This window comes from Taurulus bubalis (genome assembly GCF_910589615.1).
Source record: "Taurulus bubalis genome assembly, chromosome: 18".
Classification (NCBI taxonomy): Eukaryota; Metazoa; Chordata; class Actinopteri; order Perciformes; family Cottidae; genus Taurulus; species Taurulus bubalis.
The window spans coordinates 6,552,893-6,580,824 of NC_136606.1; the positions used below are offsets into that span (position 1 = coordinate 6,552,893).

At 44.0% G+C, this 27,932-nt stretch overlaps 1 protein-coding gene across 1 annotated transcript; it reads left to right on the forward strand.

Annotated features, from left to right (window-relative positions):
* On the forward strand, positions 1 to 27,792 carry tmem108 (transmembrane protein 108; the record flags this gene model as incomplete). Its single annotated transcript, XM_079234228.1, has 5 exons — positions 1 to 170; positions 13,830 to 13,913; positions 23,213 to 24,493; positions 25,637 to 25,788; positions 27,676 to 27,792. The coding sequence occupies exons 2-5, from the start codon at positions 13,874 to 13,876 to the stop codon at positions 27,790 to 27,792; spliced, it is 1,590 nt and encodes a 529-aa protein (XP_079090354.1). The 5' UTR covers positions 1 to 170; positions 13,830 to 13,873.
* Between the last annotated feature and the right edge of the window lie 140 nt (positions 27,793 to 27,932).

Here is a 27,932-nt window from a genome sequence, read left to right on the forward strand (position 1 = left end):
CGGAGGAGAGAGGAGAACAATACAACATCTCTCCCCCCGTCTCCAGACACGTGGTCATCGCCCGGCGGGAAATCTCTGGACCTTGGACGTTCTTTACGGATGTTGCTCCTCTCGGTCACTCGTCCCAGCTGGCTCTCAGCGGTCTCTGCTGCGCCGCTCAAGGAAACGAGGTACAATAGCCGCCCTCCCCTCCCAAAAAAAACATCCTTCTCCCGTGCTTTTCGTTCCTGCCATTGTCACCAGACAAGAGGTCGCGTCAAGGGGTACAGTGAGGAATGTGTGTGTGTGTGTGTGGAGTGAGGAACTTCCTGGACTGAGGTGTGTGGAAACATATGTATTTCCCCTTTAGCTTTGCAAGCTGTGTGTCCAGCACTGGGTTGCTGCGTCTACCTCATGGACATTCCTGAATGCACCAAAGGACCTTTCCCCTTGTCCTGCTCCTGTGTGATTCATACTCTTATAATAGTAAGATTATCAGATCGTATGTTTACAGGAAACGGGTGAATTCCACTGCCTACTGTCACATTTTTGCTCCCTGACATCTTGAAATATGTATATTGTTATGGAACAAAAGAATCTTCTTGGTTAGTTACTTCCTTTTGGGGTTTCCTTTGTTGCGTTTGAGTCTCAGAGGTATAAGACACTCAGCATATTATCTTTCCCAACATTTTTGGGTTGTTTCTCTTTGAAGCGCTGTTGTCCGACCAAGAGAGTTATGTTGTATTGTCACATAGTTTCTTTTAGAGACCCGAACTACACCGTATTATATTTGAGCGAGTTCATTCTTAATCTTGGGATCAATATGTTTGACAAAATAATCTCAAAACTCACTATTTGTTGTCTTGTGGTCCTCATCAGCAGTTAAAATATTACATTATTAGGTCAATTATCCAGTATTTCACAATTTAAAGCAACAATATGTTTTTAATCTCGTAGATTATCTCATGGCCCCTCTGATTTATCTGATGACCCCACAGGGGGTCCCGATCCTCTTCTATAGCATCAGTCTCTTACGCCTCACAGCATCTTTAATAATAATGATGACTTGAGTGCCATTAGACTTCCAACTGCTCTGACACAACAGCCCAGGGTTTGTTTTTCAACCCCTCAGCATGTTGAAATAAACCCAAAGTCCCGCCCTGTTAAATCTGTTATGCTGATTTGAAGGGATTAAGCTTGTTTGTGATATTATGCCTTCTTTGTTGGCGGCAACCCGGGGGCGTCTTATTTTTTGCGCGGAGTGAAAACCAAGAAGAGTAGGGCTGGGTCTCACGCAGAGTCGGTACACCCGCTTGGTTTGTCACCTTACGCCACTACATCTTTTAATCTCTCACCCTCGAGGCAAATACAATTGCTTTCATGTTCGTGCACGATACTTTGTTAGATGACGTGAATCATTTACACATGCAGCTTGACTTCACCCTTCTTACATATGCGAGTATCCATCCTCTCATCAGAGCTCGTCTGGGTGTGAGGGGCAGTTCACTTTCAACTTTATCGATGTGTGAGTCATCGTTTCTTCGGAGGCCGGCGCAGAAGACGACTGACTCCTCCCCTCAGAAACGGCTTCACTTTGGGGACTTCTAGGCAGAAGCACTTTGACAAATGCTCCTTTCGCAGTTTAAAGTTGCAGCAGTTGTGCCTCCACACTCACTGGTTCCGTGCGTGTGTTCTCGCTCTCTGTGACGAAGTATCGGCGGCGTTAATTAAAGATTCACCTGCTCTTGTACGAGAGGGTAAAGGTCAGGGAGGCCTCGTGTTAACTGTGAGGCACGCTGGGAGGCTGCAGGGCAGACTGTGGCTCACAGCACCCTTGGCGTTGCATTGCTGTGTCATGCTGTTTTTGCTGAAGTGCTGGCTTGTCTGTTCGTCTCAATTTGAAACCTCTGGAGAAGTGTCTGCCTTTATTGACGATCTGGAGCTAAAAATACCTGCTGCCTCACCAATCGGAGAAGAGAACAGGTTGAGCAGCGAGACGATTGGCCGGGATGTCCAATGAATGTTGCTAACGGTTCTCCAAATCTCGGAAAATATATAAAAAGGCATTAACATGCATCCGATGCATACATTAGAAGTGAAAGTTGCACCAAGCAAATACTAGCAACGTTATTTTACAAATTATTCTTGAATGAGGAATTCTTCATCTTGTCCTCCTGTTTTTTTGTGTCATTCTGTGGAGAAAATGTTTGACCATAATTTGGAAATAATTAGTTCAAAACGAGGCAAATGTGCAGAGTTTTATTCAGGAAAGTGGCTCTTCTTCTATGGTTATATAATTACACACAGATTTCCCGTCTGTTGCAGATTGAATATATTCCTTTTAATCCCCCGCTCGGATGTTAAATCTCACACATAAGTAATTCAACCTTTGAAAAATACAAACAACAAAGAAACGTGACTCATTTTTACAAAGCTTCTCCAGCTGAGTCACTCTGTTTTCGGCTACCACCGGCAGGTCGGCCGTCGCCTTGACTGGCAGAAAGTGAGGTGTGACAGGTGTTCAACCTGCTGCAGACAGGCTGTCAGGTGGAGGACACTCACGTCACCGGCTTTACAGGGACATCTGACGTAGCTGATTTGTCTGCAATGCCGACTGTTCCTCTGACTTTGTCGTCAACCGTCTGTAGTTCTGCTAATCTTTGTAATCAGAAGTCTTTCCAATGCTCACGCACAGCTTACATACGTCTAAACAATTTCTCAATCATAGAAATGTCACTTTTCAGTCACAATAGCAGCTTGCGGTTTTCTTTTGTGAGCAGATATTTGCATGATGACTGTTTTGTATGAAGTTGCAAAATCAAGACTTAAATTGTTTCTAAATTAAAACACTATATCTTGAGTTTTAAGTGTATTCGTGCAGGAGAAATTACAAGTACAATCAATTGTAATGTTCTGTCGTGTGTGTGCGTTTTTTGTATCCACTTGAATGCAGCCGAAAAAGATAAAAACGCAATACTGATTTATTATTTTCATATGAAGTTGTTATGGTGAACCTGTCAGCCATGGAGCTACATTAGCATCCATTTGCAGCTGTGTTTCCATCAACACAACAAAGAAATATCTGGCTGTTTAGCCGCTTGATGTTCCCCCTCATCTTATCGGCTGTTTGCTGCTGTGCAAAAAGCATTGAGTGGGATTTTAGATTTAGATTTTTTACTGAAAATATCTGCCAGCTGCTGCTGGTGAGAGCAGTAAGAATGAACCAAAACAATGAGCTAAAAGATGCTAAAACACTGCAGGGTTGGGTAATAATGCTCTGTGGGTTTGTCACCATGAGCAGCCTCTTTGACATTATAAATAGTAATTTGATCTAATGTTAACGTAAACATATTGATCAGTACAGATTTAAAGCGTTTAACTTGTATGCTGACAAGTGTCATCTCTGTGCTGTCTCTTAAAATGTGCACAGAGAGACGTAGAGCTTTAATAAAGGTTGAGATTTCTTGTTTTCTTGTTGGTTCCTATATATATATATATATATATATATATATATATATATATATATATATATATATATATATATATATATATGTCCCATAATTGATTGCCAGCTTCCAGACTGGCAGCTTTACAACGTCCCCTTTGGTTCAAGGGACTCAGCACAAGAAGACCGAGCGTGAAGTAAAGATGAGAGAAGAGGAAGAGGAGGATACGTATTTGGATGAAAGCTCGACATGACATTAAAGAAGTAGGGAGCAAAGAGAGATTGGAGATGAAGGCCCTGCAGCTCATGGCTTTTCTACAACATCAAGCCCCGTGTTAGAGCCGCTGAGATCACTTTAGAGAGCGGTAACAGCCTCCCCCGACTTCTGGGAGTTAAGACAGCATGTATGCAAAGTACGTCTATCATCCTCAGCCTGCCAAGGATCCATGCCTGGAAAACACACAGCAATGAAAGTTATCACTGAACAGACTCGCAGTGAACCGCTTGTCTCAGCCTCCGGGACGTTAAATCAGGAGCTGTAGTCAAAACCACATTAGTTGAGTTTAAATCAATTCTGAAAATAGTCCTTCTAAAAGGAAAAATAATGCTTTTGAAGTTGGAGGAAGAAGGAGCGTCTACAGAGGCGTATCCATCCAGCAGCGATAGAATCTTTGATGGACGAGGTCAAATACTTCATCAAAGGTCTCCCAAGCTATTTTCCTGGTGTAAATTTAGATCTCTGACAGCCATTACGGGGAGGATTATGTGCTTGTTATCCAATACTGTGGCCTCATTGAGCGGCGCTGGTCCGATAATCAATGTGGCCAAGCGGGAGAGGCACACTTTACATATCAATCTGTTGGTCGGCCTGACAGTTTGCAGCCGCACCGTCAGATGCAACGCTCTAGAAATCTGGCTGTGAGACAGAAGCCAAAGATGAGGCTTTGATCGAATGCTTTCCCCCGGGTGTTTTAGATATGAAAGAGAAAAAGGGCAAAGAAAGGGTTGTGTTCATTTTAGCAAACAGATTTCTTAGCTCCATATGCAGTCTAATTATTCACTTTTGCTCAAAGCTGCAAAAGTCTTGTAAAAGATCTTTTTTTTTTTACATTATTCATGCTGCCTTCTGACCTTCTCCCCTACTGTTCTCTTTTCAGTGAACAGAAAGCGACGCATTGTGCACACACATTACATCATTTTCGCTTCATTAGTGCAGATTCACAAAAGGGAAAGTAGGCAAATTAAATGTCCCCTTTTGAAAACAAATGCTGCTCAAAAATACTATGTTTTATCTAGATCTGTATTTATGTCATTTTGCATGCGTATCAGCTTCATCAGTCAGACAATCTCTGGTGTGATCATATATTTATATTCCTAATATGGGGACATGTAGATCTGCTCTAACGTGACCTTTGCAGAGCTGGGTTGTGTTAAAACGAGCGTTTCCTTGAGTGTCTGGATTGTGTTTCCACCGCTGCATCACAAAAAGCGAACGTCTCTGTGCGGCGGGTGTCATTATGCGTCCGCATATGAATGTAGGTGAATGTACCTGTCATCTTAAGCCCCTTTCACCTATTTTGCAGTGATGCTCCTTTTTGATTGCGTTACCGGTTGTGACAAGCGTGGCGGGTTCGTGACACGCTGTAGTCTCACGTTACTCTTCATCCCCCGGGCCGCTCGCAGTAGCAGTCAGTCACTCGCTCAGTCAGGGGGGGTCACACGAGGACGGAAAGAAGAATGAGGGAGAGAGAGAGAGAGAGAGAGGGAGACAGAGGGAAGGATATTTACGACTCAGACAGTGGCGAGGACTGAGCTGAATCCCAATGGCTGCTCCTTTACTACCCGAAGTGAAACGCGCTTGTGCAGAGTGTTTGCAGGTGATTCAGGTCTCCAGGTGTGTGAGTGTCACACAAAAAGACAAATATTATCTATCCACTTATAGGATAAATCCATCTAATCAGATTCAGCTTGTCCACATGTGATACATTGAGGTGCTTCGTGAGGAAGCATCTCTAATTTAGCTTTTTCTGGTTGTGCAGACTTACTCCCAATCTGTTTCTTCTATTTCTGTTTTAGTTGGTTTTGTACTCGCCACTCCTTTTCTTAAAATGTGTCAGAAAAGGCGTTTGTCTTTAATGGATTCCAACGTGAGTGATCATTGAAACACAGAGGACATCTCCGGATAAACTTTTCACTGTGTGCAGTTGACCTGTCAGGTCTGACTTCCACGCTAATCAAATGCATTCACTGACAGCGCGGCTTCAATCATCCAAGTGCTTGATATTCAGTCGGTGGTGTCGTCTTCCCGGTGATATAACAAAGTCTGTCACAGGTTCCTCCCCAGGGCTCTGTTACCTGTCTCGCTCTTTGTTCCCCTGCTGAATCTCTCAGACAGTCTGGCCTTGGTTTTAATGAATGCCTGGTTTGATACGGTGAGTCTGGCACCGACTCTCATTGTGTAAAAACACACCGGCGCTGGTCGACGTGACTCCCTAAAGATTTGAGACTCGAGTCTGATTTACGTTATAAAACTGAGGTTTAACTTGACAGATGGAGCTTGACTTATCCCAAAAAAGACAGGATTTGAGACTTGGGTCAACAAAACGAGGACTTGACTTGGACTTGACTCCTGTGAGAGTAGCACCCATCCTCCGGTTCCCCTTCAGGTAAACACTGTTAGCTCTGTTAGCACTTTTTTCATAGTTTGCACTATTAGCGCTGTTGGCATTGTTAGTTATGAGTCGACATGTTGAGAGGTAATTACAATGCTCCCTATCTCGGATATTTACCTTTAAAAAAAGACTTGAACTCGGGAAGGACGTAAGTCATCAAATAACAACTTGAGACCGCACTTGATTGCTGAGACTCATCTCCCGAAAGACTTGAATAAGGAGGTCAGTGTTGAGTGAATACATTGAGGACATGAGTCTTGACTTGAACCATTGTGGGACTTGTCACTTGACTCACGTGAGACTTGACTCTCTAAAGACTTGAAGCTCGAGTTACAAAGGTATTGACTTCAGACATTAATTAGACTTGAATGCTGTGAGGCCTGAGACTTAAGACCTGGACTCCAGTGGGACACGAGTCACAATAATGACTTGGATTGAACTAATGTAAGATTTACTTGAGACAATACTTCCTAAAGACTTGACTTGAGACTAGAGACTTGAGTCTTCGGTTGGAATTGACTCCTAGGCATTAGTTCAACCTTGACTACGTCAGCTTTGACTCAGACTTAAGTCAACTAAAAGATGACTCAAGACTTGTTCTGTACTTGATTTACTTGAGACTTGACTCATTGAGGACTTGCCTTGATATTCTGACTTGAGTTGAACTTAAGTCACAAAAAGTAAGAGATCAGATTTTGACTTGAGCATTATAAAACGTAGCTTGCTTGGCTTGATACTTGAAAGCAAAAGCCTACGTTTTATAAATTGGTAAGATCTTGACGTGCACTTTGCAATGACTTGACGTGGCCCTAAAGGACTTGAGAGCTCCAAAAGATGTAAAACAGCTGTGACGTACTCATGCTTTAAAACTCTCTTTGTGAAAATGGACTCCTTCAGATGGGCAGGAGATCGAGCCGGCGACCATTTATCTCTCTATCTGTGTCTCACGTGTGCTCCCACGCCCACAGACCGGGCTCTGGCCATGATTCCTCTGATGAATTGCTTCAGTAATTGATCGTGGCCGTGTGTGTGTGTGTGTGTGTGTGTGTGTGTGTGTGTGTGTGTGTGCGCGCTGAGAAATGAAGAGGCCGGTGATGCTTTTCTTCTCCTCCTCGTGCCCCCGAGCGCAGGAGCTCTTCCTGTTGTCCTCTGAACAAGTGAGAGACTGATTCATCCTGCGAGAGCCACAGCAGCTTTCCTCTTTGTTGGTGTGATGAGAGAGTGAAGCTGAGATTTCCTGCTTTTTTACTATGTTTGGTGGGGATTTTTTTATAAACAATCTCAACATTTTCGGGATAAAATCTTCCATGATAACGATGATACATTTATGAGATTTATTTTAATCTGTTTAAAAGAAGTCTAATTCTTGTTTTGAGTGTCACAAATCCCCCATCCGAATTTGATCAAATCAATCCGATAACATTTGGAAACTCGAGAAAAGCTGCACAATGGGATTATTTTATCTCCATTCAAGTAAGGATAGGGTTTAAACGTTCTAAAAAATCAACTCAACAGTCAATTTTATGTTTGACTGTTTCGTTACGTTGCTGTTGTTTATTATATGACTTTAAAAAATTATATTTATGGCCCTTTTGTCACTATTATAGTAAACAGAACTATAATAGTGGTAAGTACTCGGTCCTGGCGTCCTCAATAATTGTAAATTATAATCCATAATTTACCTTCTAGTTTCTTTAGGGTGCTGTTCTAAAGAAAATACTCTGCTAACTGTAAACCACTTTTGTATTTAATCCCGTGTCACTATATGAATGTAAGGTGATCACCTTAATGGACAGATGAAGTGAGATGTGATATGAAATATTTCAGTTATTTATTTCCCATAATGTTGCCTCCATAATGAATGTAAAAGGGGTGAAAAATACAAATTTGAAACAGAAAACTCAATCAATGGTAATGTGGTAACATTTTGGACGTATCATTCATAATGATGAGGATAGAGGGCTTCAAAGTAAGTTAAAGAAACCAAAAACAATCCCGCTGATATCTGTGACTACATGACGAACACACTCAGAACAGTGTTCCAGTCCTCTGCTGTTCTCCGTGGCTTCGACATTAATGACTATTGACAAGCGCATCATCTTTACTGCTGCACTGTCCTGCCTCCTCAGCACTGGCATATGAAATATGTTAACTTGTGGACGATAGCCAAGACATAGATGTGACCTGACAGCTTGCTCACTGAGCACATTAGATCTGTCAGTATAAGCATGATGCTGGCATCCTCAGACATGTGAACATAAACCTGGAGGTGTTTTTCTTTTTGAAGTTAACTGGTTCATAGACGGAGATTGGTTTGGAAAAGCTCTAAGTGCTTATTATTATTGGTTACTTGAACTCTGCTTTTTGGTAACATTTGTTCTGAATTTACTCTGACATCATGTTTGGGTTTTCTCTTGAGAAGAGGTTGTTGTTTTGACCGTCACAGAAACAGTTATCTCAACATGTTTCACACTGGTTGAAGGAATTTGCAGATTTAAAAGTTGACATTTCTGTCACGCTGGTCCCAGTATTATTCCCCTTTTCCTTGTCTCAAACTCACCTCAGTCACACCCAAAAAGCCTTGACCCTGACATCCCCAACAACTACAGATCCATCTCCAATCTTTTTTTTTTTCATTCCAATATTCCATTGTATAGACCCAGTGGCCTAATGGATAAGGCATCAGCCTCCGGAGCTGGGGATTGTGGGTTCAAGTCCCATCTGGGTTGGATTTGCCTCCTTTGCTGTGGCTGTAGTTCATTGGGATAAGTGGTCTGAAACTGCAAGGTTTGCATGTTGAAGTGTCCTTGAGCAAGACACTGAACCCCTAGTTGCTCCCTTTTTGCTTTTCAGCAGCCTCCCGCTAAGAAAGATTTGTTGCTATGACAAACAAATACAGTTTATCTTCCTTTTCTTTCTAAAATATTGGAACCCACCTGCACTACAACCAGTCATTTCTTAACAAAATGGAATAAAGTGAGTAGGTTTGTGTATGTAAAGAGTTTTTTTTAACATGTTTTGATGATTGGGATAATATCGTGAACCACAATTATTTGGGCCAGAATAATCGTGACGTTCCTACTCGCATCCTGTCGGCCTAAAAGACGGCTTTCAAAAGTTTGTATCTTGCTCTTTCATGCCTGTCGACATCTGTAATCAGCTTTGCGTTGACATTTACAAAAGATTGCAGCGGTGTCCCCGATTCACAGGAAAAAAAATACAGAAAAAATTCAAAATTTACGGGACGAGACAACGATAATAGAGAAATAAAGCACTTCAGTACACACTGTTCCCCTGAGGACCAATAGGTGCTCTGAAGTGGTCCTACCTGACTTTTGTCCACTTTCTACATCTTCAGTATTTCTTTTAATAAACGAATATTGAAGCAAATCTGCTGACGTACTTGCACAGAATAACAGTGTTTTCCTGCTTTTGTGCTACCAGATGGAGTACAGTAGTGGCTGACGGTGACAGGGAGGGTAGTGCGTAGCCTCCGGTGGTACTTCACAGTGAACGGCATGCTGGGAGTCTAATGCTCTTTTAATGGCAGGTGTGTTGCTGTACCTGGAGGGGAGTGATGCCGCTGATTGATAACTTGCACATCCTCCTCCGCCAGCCTTTATGACGCAGCACCTGCAACTCATCCCGCCAGGTTTAGCATCCAGGGCCACGACTGACAGCGCTCCACTGTGACTCAGCAATATGGCCGCCGTCAGGGATGGAGGGATTAGAGAGCTCCCTGGAAACCTATTCCTGCTTTGTGGTTCTTGCTGCTTGCATTTAATTTAGGCCTGTTGTTGGATGGAATCAATACTCGTAATCATTCAGTTGTTGTGTGTATCCTGCAGGACAATTAAGTTATCAAAGCCCCAGAGTCTCTCTTGAGTCATCGGCACTGCTTTTCAACCCTCCCACTGACGGAAAATGGTCTCATAACAGAATTGTTCACAGCTGTAATCAGTAATCAGCCTCCCTGTTGCACAATAAGCCACAGTCTCACATGATTGGTGCCAAGCAGTACGTTGTTTTGCAAGGTCACCAAGATGGCGTCAACACTGCCAGAGGTAGCGCCTGAATTACAGCCACAACCTTTTTGTAAAAAACACGTGGACAGAGACAGAAACGGAGCGATCTGGGAGTGTTCTTTAATTTCCACCAAAGGGTAAAACAAGCATTAACGGAAAAATGGGCACCATCTGTGTAAGCATGTCCCCTGGGTTGCTGTGGAAGGGCACGGCTGAGGGAAGTTTGCCTCACACAACTTGAAGAAAGTCTGGGATTGATGCAATTCATTCAGCATTGACGTAACCAGATTCTTCAATTACGTCTCAGCCACAGGTGTCACGCTTCACCTCTCTTTGTTCTCTACAGAGAGAAGCGGCACGACCAAGAGATAAACCGAAGCGTGAGAGCGCGGCGTCAGAGCTGCAGAAAGAAAAGCGTCAGTCAGAACAGTCGTGATTAGAGGTCCAGTTATCAGTTGACTGTGAGAACACAACACTGTAGTTCGCACCGTCGTTGCCGCCTCCCACACTTCCCTTCCCTCCTCCTCCTCTCGTTATGGAAAAGCTCTCAGGCTGCAGCCGCTGTGGGCAAGCAGCCAGCCTGCTGCCACGGCTCCTATACATAACCGCAGAATAGAGGGAAGTCCAAAATTAAAAGCATTGTTATCCCTGCGGCCGGTGGCCACGGAGAGTTGGAGTGATAGGCTTTATTTCATTGTGACGTCCCGGGTGACCTTGGCTCTGGCCTCTAGTCTGCGCCCCCTCCAGACACACTATTCAGACCAGGACCAGGTCCTGTCAGCAGGACTGGAAACACAAAGCCTGCACGGGGTCCCATAGAAAAGCGTGTTACTGGATTTCTCACTCTGCCTATGGGGAGGGAAAATTTTCGGTAATTCCAAAACCACTTCTCCCCCCACCACCCCGGTTCAGTTTGGGCCCCGAAAATGTCCTTGTGAATGAATTTGAATGTAATGTACTATTAGGGTTGCCATGGTGATGGCTGCCATCTGTGTGCATGTCAGTTGCCATGCAACTTTTCTTTCCCTCTCCAGTGGGAAGCTAGGCTGCTATCTATGTGCACAGTGCTACGCTCCAGATGTATGATGCCTTTCTACAGCGGATCTATTATGGTTGAAGCCAGTGTTGTTGAAGTTGTCTGCAATAAAAGGTTTCATTAATTTGATAATAATAAATATATATATATATATATATATATATATATATATATATATATATATATATATATATATATATATACAGTATATTTTTTTTTTTTCGAGGGGTGAAGTCAGAGTGGATTTCAAATTTCCCCCATTTTCTTTCCGTGTCACTCCTGGCGCTATTGTTGACTCGGAGAGGGTGTAGACATCCGCCTTTTCTGACCCACAGGAAGTTGCCTTCCTCTGTCACATGCTGTCCACAAAGTTCCTCACCTCCATGTCTCCAGGTTCAAGCCAAAAACAGCACTGTACAGAGGGCTGTAAATGTACCGGTTCAAATATGTGATCCTTGTAGTTTGAGTAATACACCACTGAGGTTGAAAGTTTATCAGAGCGTAAAATACAAGTATTAAGTGTAGCCAGGCTTAATTTTTCCAGATGACTCTGCATATTTTTTGTCTGAGCCCCTTTGTGTGTGGGCATGAATGAGGGGGCTGCGCTTTGTAACGGAGCAGCAACGTCTGAGTGAGCAGACTCCACCTCCATGCAGGGCCTCCATTCACCCAGTAGGAATACCTTGTGTAGCAAGGGACACGATCCCTCACCAGCTTCCCATCTGCGAACAAGTCCAGCGGTACTGGAAGTGAATCCAGGTTTCTGTGTTGGTGGGAGAGTGTTAAGCGTTGCGGCAACAAAGTGCCAGCAGCAGCCAGGGAATCTCTCATCCTCTCTGAGGTTGTAGGGCCGCGACCCTGACTGTCATCTCTTATTATCTTCTACCTGTGTTCGCAGCAGCAGGAGGCTTGTCTTTTGTCCGTGTAGCTTGTCCTCCTTTCTCAACAAAAACCTCGCTCTGCTCTGTAGTAACAAGTACAAATCAAACCCTCCGTGCCACTATCTCTAGTCTCCCCCGTTCGCCTTCGCTTGGCCTCACCTCTTGTGCCCTGCAAATTAAAGAGCGTGTCTATGAGGCGGAGCTGGCCTGGCAGCGCTGATGAGGTGTAATCACCGTGGAGAGGCTCAGCTGCTCTCATCGCACCCTGCCAGTGAGCTCATTAAGCCAGGAACATGATGCTAAAAAATATAAATGTAAACACAGGGAAGGAGTAAAGCTCCAACGGTACAGAGCTGCAGCATTAGTTAGACGCAATGATGCGTTTCGGGACGGTTGCAGCTAGTGTCATTTCCTCAGGAAAAACTCATCTTCTGCTCTTACTACTGTATTCTTGCAGCCTCGACTCTTTTGCAATCACCCGCACCATATCGAGTCTGAGCCCACGGCGTTATAGTCACAGCTGTGAGTTAAGCTCTGTCAAACACTTGGAACAAAATTGTGTGTGTTAGTCATCTAAACGTGTGCCCTGATAACAAATTTAGCTTCTTATCTTTCCCTGTTGTAACAGTATAACGAAGTCAGGAGGAGGGATAGAGAATTGTTTTTCTAAATTGTCCTTTGTAACAATGCTGTGACCGTTATTTGATGCCTTTGATTCTCCCTCGAGGCAAACACTACAGAAATCCTTTAAAATATCTGACAGACAGTAGATGGGTGGATGGGTAGATGGATGTAATATCAGTTATGTTCATTCAACACATTTTTCTAAATATTTCAAAACAGATTAAGCGTTGAAAGGTTGCTGCAATGGCAGCAGAAAGAACAGGATGACTCAGATGTAGTGTGTTGCCTCACAGCGGGGCTCCATTTATGAGAAATAAGGCCTTATGAAAGGATCAGCGCCCTACTACCCTCTGCTTTTGTTATCTGTCCTCCCTCATCTCACACGACTCACACACAGAAACACAGGTTGCCTGAAACCAGACCTCTCATTCTGGGGGGGCGCAAATCCAATTTCACATGTCACAGTCACAACAGATTATTCATGCAGGTAGGTTGAATGGTGTTTAGGTGTGTGTGTGTGTCTGCTTATGCGGACTATTGCAGGTGAGAGGTGTGGGCATGTGTGTTGCCCAAGAGCACTACCACAAAGGGAGGCGAACACACACACTCCTCTAGGGGTGAAAGGAGATGTGTGTGTGTGTGTGTGTGTGTGTGTCTTTCATTTAACAGAAGGCCACTAGTGAGTCATTCTCCTAAAGAGCACCCATGGGTTTTTGTCTGGCTGACATGCACGCAGTGGAAGTCTCAGAACAAGGCTTACTGGTCAATGTTTAATGCTCCATAATCGGTTTTGCTCACCAGCGCAGCCTGCAGGATGCCAACGCCGATTTGAAGCCCGAGCAGCGGAGGCTGACCGCCGCTGCACATAGTGTTTTATTGTGACATTTCAGTTGTGTGTAATTCATATGATCCGCTGTGAGAGGTGTTACTGTTTTCTGGCAGTCATTACAAGGATTAAAGTGTCAAGGTTAAGCCGCACAATCTTATCTGCAATGCCTTCGTTCCTTTTTTGTGTCTACCCTACTTAAACCTGGCCCGGCACAATCACAGCATGTCACACTGATTCTAGACAGTGGCTTAAATGTGATTTTGATATCTGAGCGCTGAGTTTCTTCTTACCTCTCTTTCTTTTTCTGCTCCCCCTCTCTCTCTCTCTGTCTTCACTAGAGAACCATGAGCACTGTGGAGGAGGAACCGGATCACATGATACCATGAAGACAAGCCTGCAGGTCCTGCGCTGCCAGCTGCTGAGTGAGTAAACCCAGGGGGGGCGGACGAGGACATCCAGGGTGATGCCTTTTCTAACCACAGGCCTCGCTACATTCTCAAAATATTCCTTTATTGCTGGAGACCTGATGAATGCCTTCAAGTAACCTGTAGAGTTCAGATGCTGTACATACAGTGTTGTATTCCCTTAGTTCTTGTTCTAGTTCTAGTCTGTGCTGCTTCAGATTCAGAGGACAGGATCACGTCTCTGTACACAGCTCTGGCAGGCTACCAGCGCAGAATGTCACATGAATATGGAGCATGGAGGGTCAGACTGGGACCCACCAGGCTGCCGGACGGTTAGCTAAACAGGCCGATGATGATATCTGGTATGCACCCCCGAGCTCCACCTCAGGCCAGTGGAGCCAAAGGCTGTCTGACAAATCTGCCTTAATCCCTCAGAAGTGATAAACTCGACTGGACTGCTGTGAGAGAAGTGCTTTAAGCTGTAAACAGAGGTGGAGCGAGGTCACATCGCAGCGGTCTGAGTCGAAATTGCGGGCTAGCTTCATATCGAGTTTGTATTAAGACCATATCTCTCTTTCTCTGCTCTCTTTTACTTTGGATTGAGTTCCGCCGGAGGCCTGACTGTCCCCGGGCACAGTACACTTCCGTCAGGGGTTGCCTCTTTTACAGTGTGCAGAGGCCCACCTGAGATTCTCTGCTTCTGTGCTATACGGAGACATTTCTCATTTATCTGTCTGTACCAGCCATCTGCAGGAGACAGATGTGCCTTGACATCCTCAGGCTGCATGCAAGAGAAGGGATGCTGCAGATAGAAGTGAACTGAGACAGGTGATGCCGCATCATGACAGGTGACAGAGCAGGAAGAGATTTCCTCGGTCTTGTTTTTTGTTTGTTAGTCTGCCTTGTCAGTGGTCCCTATGTCCCAATGTACTTTAAGCGAGCATGTTGTGATGACATTATACACCTAGAACAATGCAGAGAAGTTACTTGTCTGGCAGCTCAAAGCCTGACAAGTGAGGCAGTCGCTTGCGCATCATGTTTTTTAAGTTGGCGTGTTGAAGTGTAAATGACTACAGAAGGCTTGAGTAAACCTCCCAGTCTGACTTTGTCTTTTCTTGTATGATTGAAGTGTGTTGTTGCAACAGTTAATAGTCTTTTTTAAAGCCGCCAACAACAGAGTAAACAGTAAAGTACAGTGTAAAGGGTTGTATAACTGCAAGCCCGTAATTCAGTGTTCTCCTCAGATTCCAGACATCTTCCTGTTTAACGTTTCTCCTTCCTGTTGCCGCTGTCAGTCGCTATAGCTCAATCATTATCCCAGTAAACGGCACCAGGACTCTTTGTTGTTCTTGTTTTCACATTCTCCCTCTGTCTGATTCTCAGATAAACGTGTCTCTGTTCAAAGCCGCGGTAACCCGACAAACAATTTGCGGAGCATTCAAACAGGAAGCCATTATCCTGTTACGAAAGCTTTCCCCTCTTATCGCAGGGCTCACATCTGTAGGACCCTCCCCGCTCCGCCTCTTCACCCACTCCGCCCGTCCAGTCCTCCTCCACCAGGACGGTTCCAGAGGTCCACAGGACGTGCCCTATCTGTCCGTTTCCCCCCACGGGACAGACACCCAGAATGACAGGCGAACACACCCAGAAGCAAACCAAAGGAATGTGTCTGTTTGTCACCGTAAAGACAGCCTCCACATGAGGATGATCTCATGAAGTTAGAGGATGTATTATTGTCATCATACAATACAGGAATACACAATGCAATGTAGTTTAGTCGTGAAAGAACTGTCAGATGAAAAAACTTGCTATTCTATATTGAAAAAGCCACATTCATGAACGATGAGTGTACTCGTACAACATCATCAAACAGAGAGGAAAAGCTTTTGTTTCCTTTTATGGATCATGAGATCACCTGACTCATCCAGTTTGTTATAGCTCTGCAGTTTAACGTATTTCATTTTACCATTTGTTCATTTATTGACGGCCTTGACCGTCGATAACAACACATTTCATCAATAATAATGCGTGTGTAAGGATGACACAACCTTTATTTACTGTTTCAGTAACAGTGGCAGGAGGAAGAGGAGGAGGATTAGCAGTGCCGACACATATTTACGGGCTCAAGCCCTTGAACTGGAATGTACATTTACTGTACTTAAAGGACCAATGTGTAGAATTTAGCAAGATGTATTGGCAGCAATGGAATATGATATTCATCTTTTTATTTTCCTTAGTTGAGAAGGAGCTGTTCATATTGACATATAGGCAGCAGAAGTACGCCGAGTTGCACCGCCATGTTTCCACAGAAGCCCAGAATGGACAAACAGAACACCGGTTCCAGAGAGAACCGCTCATTTTTCCTGAAGTCCGCTGTAGTTCCCTGTAGTTCACTAGACACACTTGGTAAATGGTAAATGGAGCTACGGGAGCATCTCAGGGTTAAGTGTCTTGCCTAAGGACTCATCGTCACGGCTATAGGAGATCAAACCGCCGATCCTCTGATTGAAGAACGACCCTGCTTTACCACTGAGCCACAGTCGCCCCTTGGGGAAGGGTTGAGCGGCGGGGTATTCATTTAGATGTAATCTGCAACCGCACCACGAGAAGCCACTAAAGCCATTACACAATGCTCCTTTCAGTATAATATGGAGGTACTTTACTCAAGTACTTTCTACTTTTGCTCCAGTCAGGTGGCAACCTCTGGGTGTGAAAAGTTAAACCCATGCTGTAAACTCCTCAGGTTGCAAAAAGAAGTCTGATTGTATCAAAGTCTATGGAAAATGACGCTACTTCTCACTTAAATTATTACCTCGGAAAACATTGTGAACAAGAGTTTATGGTCTCAATTGTCCGTGTTTTCGTTTCTAATCTACTAGATTTATTTAGCCCAAAATGAAGGGTTTGGACCTTCAACAAAACCCCCCATTTAAGGCTCATGATCGCTTTGATTTGGGTTTGTCAGCCGTTATCCCGGAGCGTGAGATATGAAACTCTTTGGCGTGGTGTGTGTGCGGCGCTATGATGTGATAAAGGCTCATTGGTATTCTGATGAGCGCTGTAGATAAAGCCTCTCCTTTTGCCCCGAGGGATTTAGCGGGAATCCCATGGTGGTGTGTCCACTGGTTGTGATTAGCATAAACGAGGCTAAACGTGATCCATGGGGGGCCGGCTGGGCGGAGAGGAGGACATCCTTAATTATTGGTTATGTTCCAATGCCCTGTGGTTCTCCAACCAACAGTAATACATGCTATCCTATTGAGTAATGAGGTGGACATACAGTGATTCCCTTTAGTTCTCATTTACATTTCAGGCATTCATGACTATTCAAAGCAACTTACCAAGCAAGTGTAGGCAGAGGGTTTTTCCCAAGGGCACATTGAGATAGTTATTGATGCTGTTTATATTCATCATTCAAACAACCTCCCTCTAGTTCATAGATCAGGGAAATCCTAAATAGAACTTCACAGGTGCTGGAAAGCTGTTTTAGTACATTTTATAAAGAAAGTCTCCTTGACTGCATGCATTTTAATCCTCACACATACAGTTATTCTTTATTGTCGCTCACGCTGCCTGAGCATGGAGATGACGGAGCAGGAACAGTTCAGAAGTACCGCCTGGCGAACCGTCACCGGTCTTATTGATGGATGGTTTTGCAGCTCCTATTTTTGGCTTCCCACATAGCCTCCCATTCAAATAGTGCCACTGCCAGCTGACGACGTGACACGACCGGCCGGGCTCCAACACTTGCCTCATCCGCAGATTGTCACTGTACGCACATTCAAGACCACATCTTTCTTCATTGCATGTAGCATGAGGTGACCCCTGGAAAGAAAGATAAATACTCCAACCTTCCACAGTGAGTAGTGGCCCCGCCCCTCAGGATTGATGATGCATGCACGCTAGTGCATAAGCACTGCATACCACACAAGTGCTCCAGTATGATTGATTAGTGCACCTGAACAATATGGTTCTTTTAAGGCAAACAGAACTTCATCAGCAGAAGTAAATGTTGTGTGTGTGTTTTTTTTTTTTAGTTCACAGTGTAACTTTAGATGCAGTGACAGTCGCTTTGGCCCCTGTCCCCTGACATTGAATCTAACAATGAATGATTGGTGGGACAAAGCCTGCATTGGGTCAGTGCGCAGGATCCTGCTTTGCAACATGATTTATTGATGTCCCTGATAGCATCAATGGAGGACTTCAACGAATGTCACCAGCTTCCTATGCATTGAAAAGAGCCCCAATTCAGCAGGTTTTCCTGCATACATTGCCCCTCCCTCCATACAGCCCGAGCCCAGAAAACAGGCAGCATTAGTCACATCAATTGGAGCATAATCTCACAGTAATATCTCCTGGGAGTTGTTTGTCTTCGTATTATTAGCATGTGCTATTCTGAGGTGATCAGTCAGCTGGGTGATAGAGATAGTGAGGGCAACATGTTGGTGTGAGTGATAACAGTGTGAGCTGTGTGTCTCCTTCCGGTCCAGACAAGGACAAAGGCCTTTAATTCAATGCCACCATTGAGATTTAAAACCCCACTTTTGTTGTTGTGGTTGTTGTTGTTGTTTTGTGTCTTCTCTTGAGCAAAGATTGAGAGGTTTCTTGTCGTCCGCCTCCGCTTTTGCGTCATCACTGACAATGGACCGATTCCTTTTGTGGGTGTTTACTTGTGAGAAAAAAATCTCTCAGGCCACAAAACAACCAACTGAGTAATATAAATGTGCCTCTTATATGCTCCAATCTCTTATCCCTTATTTTCCTCTTGAGTGTCCTTTTTTGGACCTTGGTCTAATGTGTCTTATCCAACCTTTTCCCTTTTGCCCGTGTCTTATCACTAATGAAACACCCACACACATCTCTCCGCTACACCTCTGGCCTCCTCGCTGCACATTTTCCCACCCCGTCCGACCTCGCTATTCTGCCCCTTTGCCATCCAATTTTCTTATTATTTAAGTTGCTTCAACTCAATAATGGATGTTCATAAAGCTCAATTCGCTTCTCGGGCCTTTTCAATCATTTCTCTAGTTAATTCACCCGCGGCGCCTGCTTCCCCCTCCATGCATGTCTTTGTGGAGGACGCGGTCGGGCTCTCGGTCTGCGTTCCCCCTGCTTACGCTCTCGCTCCATCAGCCAGACACACAACCGTTGTGACAAATCACACCCATTCGCCTCAGTGTGCAACACGCTGTGCATGTGTAAGAACACACAGATGCTTATGTAATCGCTGCACAGAGCAGAAATTGTGCAATATTACATGGTCAAAAATAGATGGATTTCTTGTTTACAAACAATGAAGGTTGAAACACACTGCCACAGTGTAATGATAGATTGGATGGATATTATCCGTCAGCTGTTTTTGTACACGGTTTTGTGATTGTTGTCTCTCTGAAAAATTACGAGCGATAACAATGTGATGCTTTTTTCTTCCCAAGCCGTCAGTGAGCCACATCTATCAAACTGATCACCTCAGCATTGGTCTGACCAACGTTCATGCGATCCCTGCAGTAACAGTGAGAGTAGAACAGATTGTGTACAAATGCTATTTTTCTCTCTGAGCTAACAGGGACATTATGCATTTTCTATTTATTACTTTTTTTGCAGCCCTTCCATGAACTTTAAGGCACTTAAAGAACTCATGTAAATCCCCTCATAAGCTCAAAGTAATTAATCTTCCACCAACTCACTCATACCTCGCTGTGTTATGCCTTGTTATTATGACCCTCAATAATGAGAATATTATGAGAACAACAGCGTCTGATACAGAATCTCTTATCAGCACTAATGAATATGTGGGCAGTCAGACGTCTGAGTGCAAGCAGATTCTCCTCTTAAACATTTTAGATATGATCTTTAATAAAACATGATTTGGCAAAACTGCAATGGCCCAAAATAAATATTAATCTCCAGGGTGAACCCACACGTCTGAGTTCCTGATCAGACAAATCGGAAGAATATGTTCCTGTGTGTGTGTGTGTGTGTGTGTGTGTGTGTGTGTGTGTGTGTGTGTGTGTGTGTGTGTGTGTGTGTGTGTGTGTGTGTGTGCCTGAGCATTAAGTTTGCCCGTTTGTGATATGACTTTCTTTTTAAAGGGAGCCTGCCTGTTTTGTTTTATTCAGTGTAGCACAGTATCGGGTTGCCAGGTTGGGACTTGTTGGTACTTTTGGCGTACGTTTGGGTGCTGATTGAAGGTATGACTCAACATCCTCGCTCATACTCTTTTTTTTGCATTGAAAAGCATAATTATTACTCTACCTTGATTGCAGCTGTAAGTATTTACTATATTAATCGTATGATTTGGTCGTAATAATGCCTTTATTTATTATTTAGCTTTTGTCTTGTGTCTTTTTGTCTCTCTTCCTTTGTGTTTTCAGTCTTCCATTTACAATAATTGGTGAAATGCTCTTCTTCTTTTGAGCATCTCAAAGGTCCTTATCTTCTAAACGTGTGCTAAAGTAACCACTATTCACATTTCAGACGATCAACAATAGCCCGGATACTTAAGCTTTGATAGCTTGGGTTTGTCTGTGTTCCATTTCCCTGCCTAAAGGATCATCTTAGGAGAGACAAGCGGTCATAAATCAAGAATGGCCATGTGTGTTATCTCCTCAGATATGAGTCTGGAGTGGGCTCCGTGGATTAGAGACGTGACAGGCTTGGTTAATGGAAGATGGGGCCTGGACCCTCGATCCTGGTAGTCTGTGTTATTGAGTATGGAGGAATATGATTAATGATTCAAGAGGCTCAGTTTAAATAGTCAGTGCTTTGGGATTCTGCTGCTGTGGTGTATTTTAAATCCTCCGGTGAACAAAGAGGAAAGAGGATGAAGAAGCTTTCTCCGTCAAAGACATTTCAGATTACTGATATTGACATTCGCCTGGGCTGTTGTCTTTTTTAAAGTTCATCATTTTACGAAATATTCTGTTCATTCTACATGTTCAACAGATTTTCTCACCTATTCTCTTGACTCCTCCTCTGCCCATCTTGGTAATGGAAACTTGGTTTCCATAGTTACTAAGCACCCTTATAAACGTTGGCCACGACATCACAAAGAGAGCTTTCGGCTCTGTGCGTGTTTTCTATGACTTCTTGCATTTTGGGAGTTTCATGAATCTCAGAACAATGCGGTCTTAATTATTGTCCTTAATTCTCTCTCTAAACCCCTGTAATGCAGAGACCCCTGAATACCACCCAGACACGTCCATGAATTAAAAGATTTCCCTCATCTATTTCATGTTGGCACCTTTTCTTGTGCACACATCTTGGAGGCTTTTTCGTGTCACAAGCATACAAGCATTCAGGCACATGGTGTGTGTGCCTGTAAGAGCTCACATGTTTTGGTAGTCTTTGACAATAAAGGATACTGTATATATTGTGGAATTTATGCATTCTCTTGAATGGCTTTAAAAATAAATATCCAACATGCCAGTCTTGAATAACTTTGAATCTGTACATAGTGTTTAGGATTTTAGGGGATTTATTCGTAGGAATGGAATATAATATGCATTACTATGTTTTCATTAGTGGATAATCACCTGGAAATAAGAATTGTTGTTTTTTGCATAGAACGAGCCCTTCATATTATAGGGAGTGGGTCCTCTTTACGGAGTCCTCCATGTTTCTACAGGAGCCCACAAGGGACAAACCAGACACTGGCTCTGGAGAGGGCCTTTTGCATTCTTACGTTACCTGAAGGCCGCCTTAGTTCTCTGACATGTTTGGAAAAAGAGGGGTGAGATTTTCATTAGGTTGCAATCTACAACATCACCCTAGATACCACTAAATCCAACTTTCTGGTCTTTTATTCATTATGAGTAATGGAGTGGGTGCTTTTAAAGGATAAGACGGGCGATATTCTACATTTGTCTTGATTTCAACAAATCCCATGAAAAGAAGAAAAAACAAACAATTATTTAAATTCATTCTTCTGAGCCACAGAGCTCCATTGCTGCCCAAAAAAGATGAAAAACGCTTTAATGAGCCACGTGGCCGCTGTCCTGCAGCCATAAACACTCAAAAGGAAATCCGTTTGAGTAAAGTTTGCTAAAAAGTAAGTTTACATTACGTTAAGTTTACATCTTCAGTAGGAATGAATGCATGAGTTCCACCGAACAGTTTGGAAGTTGGAAAGTGTTTCGACAACCTAGTGGATGTTGGTTTTTGGACTTTTCATGGGATTTGTTGAACTTAAAAAAGGAACATAATATTGCAGCATTATCCCTCAAGCAATAAAGCAATAATGGTTCACACAAAATGCAAAATAATCGTGTAGTAAAAACATGTGTTATAACTTCATTCAGACAGCAGTTTAGAGAACGTCACCTTTGTGTTTCTGCATGTTCTGTTCTACAAAACACCCGCTGGGAGTGTTTTGCTAATATGTCACATTAGCAGCGTTTAATAGTGCCAATAAGGGAGCAAAGGGGAAATTAATAAGCCTTTCCACGTTCTTCCCTCTTTGACTTTCTTGCTGTCTGGATAACATAATAGGACCAATATTCCCCACAGGCACCGACTAATGGCTTGTCTCGGCAAAGCCTCCGTGTGGAATTGAGCTTGAGAAAGTGAATCTGTCAAGTTCTCTGGGATGGTTTTAGCATGTTAAGTGGGCTATTGTGACTGTCATGAATCTGTTCAATGTAAAGAAAATGTCAATACATCTTGTCTAGTATTGAGCATAAAGCAATTGACGATTTCACTGCCTCTAAATGCATTTTTTTCTTGATTATTTGTTTCAGAAAACGTACTAACTCAATCATTAAAGACATCTAATTCCACAGTGCTGAAAATGATCGAAACCATCTAGAAATCCATTAGAAATGTACTAAATGAACCTTTTCCCGTGTTATCTGGAGATTGGAATCAAATAATTGCTTGTTATATATTATGACCTTGGTGAAAAGTGAGCTCTCTAAGAATTTCTGCAGAGTAACATAGTCAGAAGATCCTTACATCTTAGACATGCATGGGTACACACGGTGAATAATGCAGCTGATAAAGAACTAGTGAGTGACAAACACCGCCGGTTATGTAGATAACAGGCAGAGGAGAATAATGAATGCGGGACACCTGAGTTTCAGTTTCAACTGCCGGCTGCGCTCTCGCCTCGCTGTGCGTGGATCCTTGAGGGAAATTATGTAAAGACAGACAGACATGCTGAAAAACTCACCCACAGGGAAACAAATCCAATAACTCATGAAGCTACAAGTATATTCTGCATCATCATCCTGTGCTAATCACCCTCTCTCTCTCTCTCTCTCTCTCTCTCTCTCTCTCTCTCTCTCTCTCTCTCTCTCTCTCTCTCTCTTTCTCTGCAGGTGTTCTAGCATTCCTAGCACTGCCAGTAGGACTGGTGTCATCAGCACAGGAGCTGTACCTCAGCCGGACATCCCAGGACTCCGTCTCCATGGCAGCCGCCCACAGCAGCCCCCTTTCTGCCCCCGAACCTCCCGCCCTGGACTTGCATCAGGAAAGCTCCAGTAGCGGGGAATGGCCACCCAAAGGAGACCCTCAACCCTCAAACATCATCCTCCCGACTGTCGCCCTCCACCCTCTGGCCCGGCCTCTCCAAGCCCAAACCTACAGCCTGGCTCATGACGACCCTCCCATCCACCACTCAAGCACTGTGAGCACTGAAAGTCATGAGAATCAGCCCCTGGAGCCGAGCTCTGATATTGTAAACCAAGGCCACTTGCACAAATTGGTCAGGGTAACTCAAGTCCATAACCCAGTTACTGTCAGCACGAACCAGGCCAGCAGCAGCGTCCTTAAATCTCCCAGCACACCGGCCCCAAATATAGACGTGGGATCTACTGCCAGAGAAGCTCCGGCTCTTCTGTCCATCTCTGAATCAGACAGAGGGGATACGCTTGCTTCTCACCATGTCGAGCCTCAGAAGTTGAGCGTGGAGGAGCCCACCGACCCCAGCCGGCAGCGCGTTCCAGGTCTCGAGCGCTCCTCCCTTTCCTCTCCGTCGATGACTGCCGACCCTGCAGCCGGCCTGAAACTCAGGGAGCGTGCTCAGGGCGCCTCAGAGCCGGCCGCGCACCACACCATCACCCTGAGGGAGCTGCATTCGGTGAACGAGCCCCCCACCGATGAACTGGTGACAGAGCCGAAGGAAGGGTCCGTGACTCCAGTCGTGAGCCCGACTGAGAAGCTAACGCCCACCGCGTCCACTCCAGCGCTGTCCACCGAGGCCGAACTCCCGTCACAGACTCCAACAACCATCCCAAACAACCACTCTGCACCCAACGAGACCACCGCTGAGGAGGGTGGCGGTCTCGTTCAAGGTAACGGCACGGACAATGCCCCTCAGGATCCTTGGTTGGGGAACGTGACTGCACACAGAGGGCTGCTCTTTAACAGCAGCTCAACCGAGGAGGGCCCCGCTCCGGGGAACAGCTCGGAGCCCGCCTCCACCGCCAGCGGGAACTTCCTGAACAGGCAGGTGCCCGCCACCACCGAGGACCCCTGGACGCCCGGCAACAGCTCAGGCCCCACCGTCGACTCCCCGCTGTCCCGCATGACCATCTGCTTGAGCAAAATGGACATAGTGTGGATCGTGCTGGCCATCAGTGTGCCGGTGTCCTCGTGCTGTAAGTAATGTCAGAGTAGCTTGGAAAACGGGGAAATTTAATAAAAAGTAAAAAGTGCCAAATTACTTGGCTGACCTTGACGTAAAACCTATTATACGATGGCTAGTATCATAAAAAAGAAATCTATTTTAAGGAATACTTCTACATTTTAAGAAGTTGCCTCATTTGCTTTATTGTGCAGAGTTGGATAATAAAATCATTTCTACTCTAACATTTGAAAATCTAAAATACACTTCTTCCTTTTACCTGCGATGCTATTTCTCAATCTAGATTGTTTTGGTGTGAACTGCTCAGAGATATCCCCCGTAGAGATGCTTGCCTTCTTTCCAGTCTAATGGGACTACATGGCACTCAGCTTGTGGTGCTCAAAGCGCCAAAAGAAATACATTTGAAAAAACTCACCAGCAATGTCTCTTTCCATAAATCATGACCCGGTTACTCAAGTTAATCCACGGGCTTTGTTGTGAGCAGTTTCATGTCAGAACTATTTCCACCATAGTTCTGACATGAAACGGCTCACAACAAGGTCTGTGAACACCCGAGGTCACGGAGAGTTAATTTGTAGTAAATGTTGTGATGTATTAATTTAATACCCTCTTGTTTTATTCACCTCTCAGGCTTTAAAGTGGCTTCAGGAAGTGAGCTCGCTCATTTTTTTTAGAATGCTTTTTGAAAGCCTCCAAACACCCTGCAGGACTAGATCCTGTTGCATTAAACTGGAGAGAGTGCATGCAATAGCATACTAACAAGACGGGGGAGTAATTTGAATCGAGCAGTAGAGTTCCACCACAGGAAGAGCATTTGCATTGTGGTCTGTTTCAGATGGAGGAATAAGGATTTCTTCCCCTTGGATAATAAATTACTTTCCTGTATGAGTCCTGAAAATGTCTTCCTGCGAGACGGGCAGCTGGGCTGTTTTAGATAGCTCAAAATTACTAGATGGCACACCCACCAGTAGCCATTTCAAGCAACATTTTAAGGCGGTATTTTTCTTTTCCAAACCTATTTCTTATAACAGCTTCGTGTTGTTGTGAAACATGGCAGGCTTTACCTCTGCAGCGAGTGTGGGCGCTTTCGGAGGCTATTTGAAGCAGCAGCTCTCAGTTTCTCATTTTCCTTTCCTCTCTTCTGCCCTCTCTCTAGCTGTGCTCTTGACTGTGTGCTGCATGAGGAGGAAGAAGAAGTCATCAAGTCAGGAGAACAACCTCAGCTACTGGAACAACGCCATCACCATGGACTACTTCAGCCGGCACGCCGTGGAGCTGCCCAGAGAGATACACACTCTGGAGAGCGAGGTACAATACTACTGGCACACTGATGCTCTATTAGTGTACAGCACTGCACACAGAGGTGGAGGCACGTTTACTTGATGTTTCTCTATCAGTCAGCAGAATGGTTTTAATGAGTACGGAAACAACAAGAGGATCCATGTTCAATCTCTTCTGTCAGCAAGCCTCAAGGCCTACTGAAGCATGACACTGTATCAGTGCAATTTACAGAGATGCATTTGAAACAAGCAAAAAGAGGAATTCCCTGCAGGGAATCTATTAAGATCACTTGTTAGTAGTTGGTTTTTCACACCTAGGGAACGAATTTCAAGGTATTAATTTATCAGTATACTAGTATGCTGTTATTAAGAATGCATACTGCTGCTGGATTAAAACACAATTTAATTTAAAGTACAGTTTTTAGACTAAACATCTTGTGACATGCTCGTAAAATTAGGACACTGAGGTTGTGTCCTCTGTAATATTTCTGGGAATTTGGAGGGTTTTATGACAGGAGGAGGGGTTGACATGATTTGACACATGGCATTGAGTTTTTAGGCACAAAAAAAAACTTCAGGGATTTAGTATTTTCAACATAATTACATACCAGGCAGTGCAGAAGAAATATAAAGGAGATGTTACATGAATATTCGGTTTTATGCTCAAAAAAGATTGCGAGCTGGTCAGAAATGTCTTAGGCGGGTGGAATCCTCTTCAGATGAGAATATATATTATAGTCCAGTTTGACAAGAATATTCTGCAGAGGGTGTTTTAGATACAGCCTTTAAATACAGGAGCAACATAGACAATTACATATTACATTTAATACATTCCAATTAAGATTATGTATGTGTTTGGCATGCTGTATATTGTTTTTTTGAGAATCATTCAAACCACAGAGAATATGGCGTCCTAAAGTGTCATGTTGGTTTGAAAACTCATATAAATCTTGTGAGATGCTGCTAATCGGCTGTTTTTGGAGTTGAGGACGTGAATATGCCGCCTCAGCTCTTTTCCATGAAGTGTTTTAATTATTGTGTTCATCCCCCGTTTATTTTTGCCATTTGGTTTACTAAGAAAAATAACAAGATAAGACTTTAGTTTTTAGTGCAATACGTCGCCATCTGGTGGAAGTGGTACTACACTTTTCCCATCGATCACTATATACGTATCATTTTGATTGACCATTGTTTTGCTCTGTTTGCATGTATTTTTTATATCACCGTCTCTCCAGTGACCATTTCACTGTGTCTCCTTTCTTTTACTCCGTTGCTCAATTTGCATTCCTTTGCTGCCTGCGGGCGCATCAGCAGAGGGAGGCTGAGGTTGGATCATGTGTGGGATGCCCCTGGTGACACCCAGGTGTTGTTCCCCTGCTTTACCTGTCTTTGTAGAGCAGCAGCCTCTTAGCTTCGCCTGCTGCTTTGGGTAGATGACAAGGGCTCCAGGAGATTATATAACCTAAAATGACAATGTTAGTTGTGATTAGATTAGCGATAAAAATGACCTCACACCTGCTGTAATACAAATAATTTAGTTTTTCACGCATCCCTCCTCCAGCAGTGCCTGATTACTGCTGACTCACCATCAACAACCATTTCTACATCCCTCCGTTTCACATTAAGTCCCTCTGTTGTCTTGTTTCTCTGACTCATCCCTCCTTTTTTCACGCCTGTTCATCTATAGCTTTGTCAGGTATCTTTGTTCGCTGTCTCCTTAAAAGCCCCGGCCTGCACCAAACCCATATTTTATTCTGTTCGCTTCCACACTAGATGGCCTGCTCATTGCCTGTAGAGTGAGTTAGATACAGTAGACTGCAGCGTGTGCCCTAATGGTGAGCCCTGAAGCGTGAATCCTGAGTCACAGCTATTGTTTAACTGATTTCTTTTTCTTTTTCTGCATGTGCATTTGCAGGATCAAGACTCCTGTCTCCCCCCGAACGGAGACTACAGCGGCAGCAGCGTGGTCCTGGTTAACCCGTTCTGCCAGGAGACGCTCTTCATCAACAGAGACAAAGCTTCTGCCATGTAGAGACAGGAAAAGAGAGACACTGTCGGATTCTCCTCTTCTACTCCCCCTGCTGTTGTTGTCTATTTTATAAATGTGCTAAATATTCAGAGACTTTGACTTTATACTGTATATGACAAACACAAAGAGGCAACCTGAAAGAG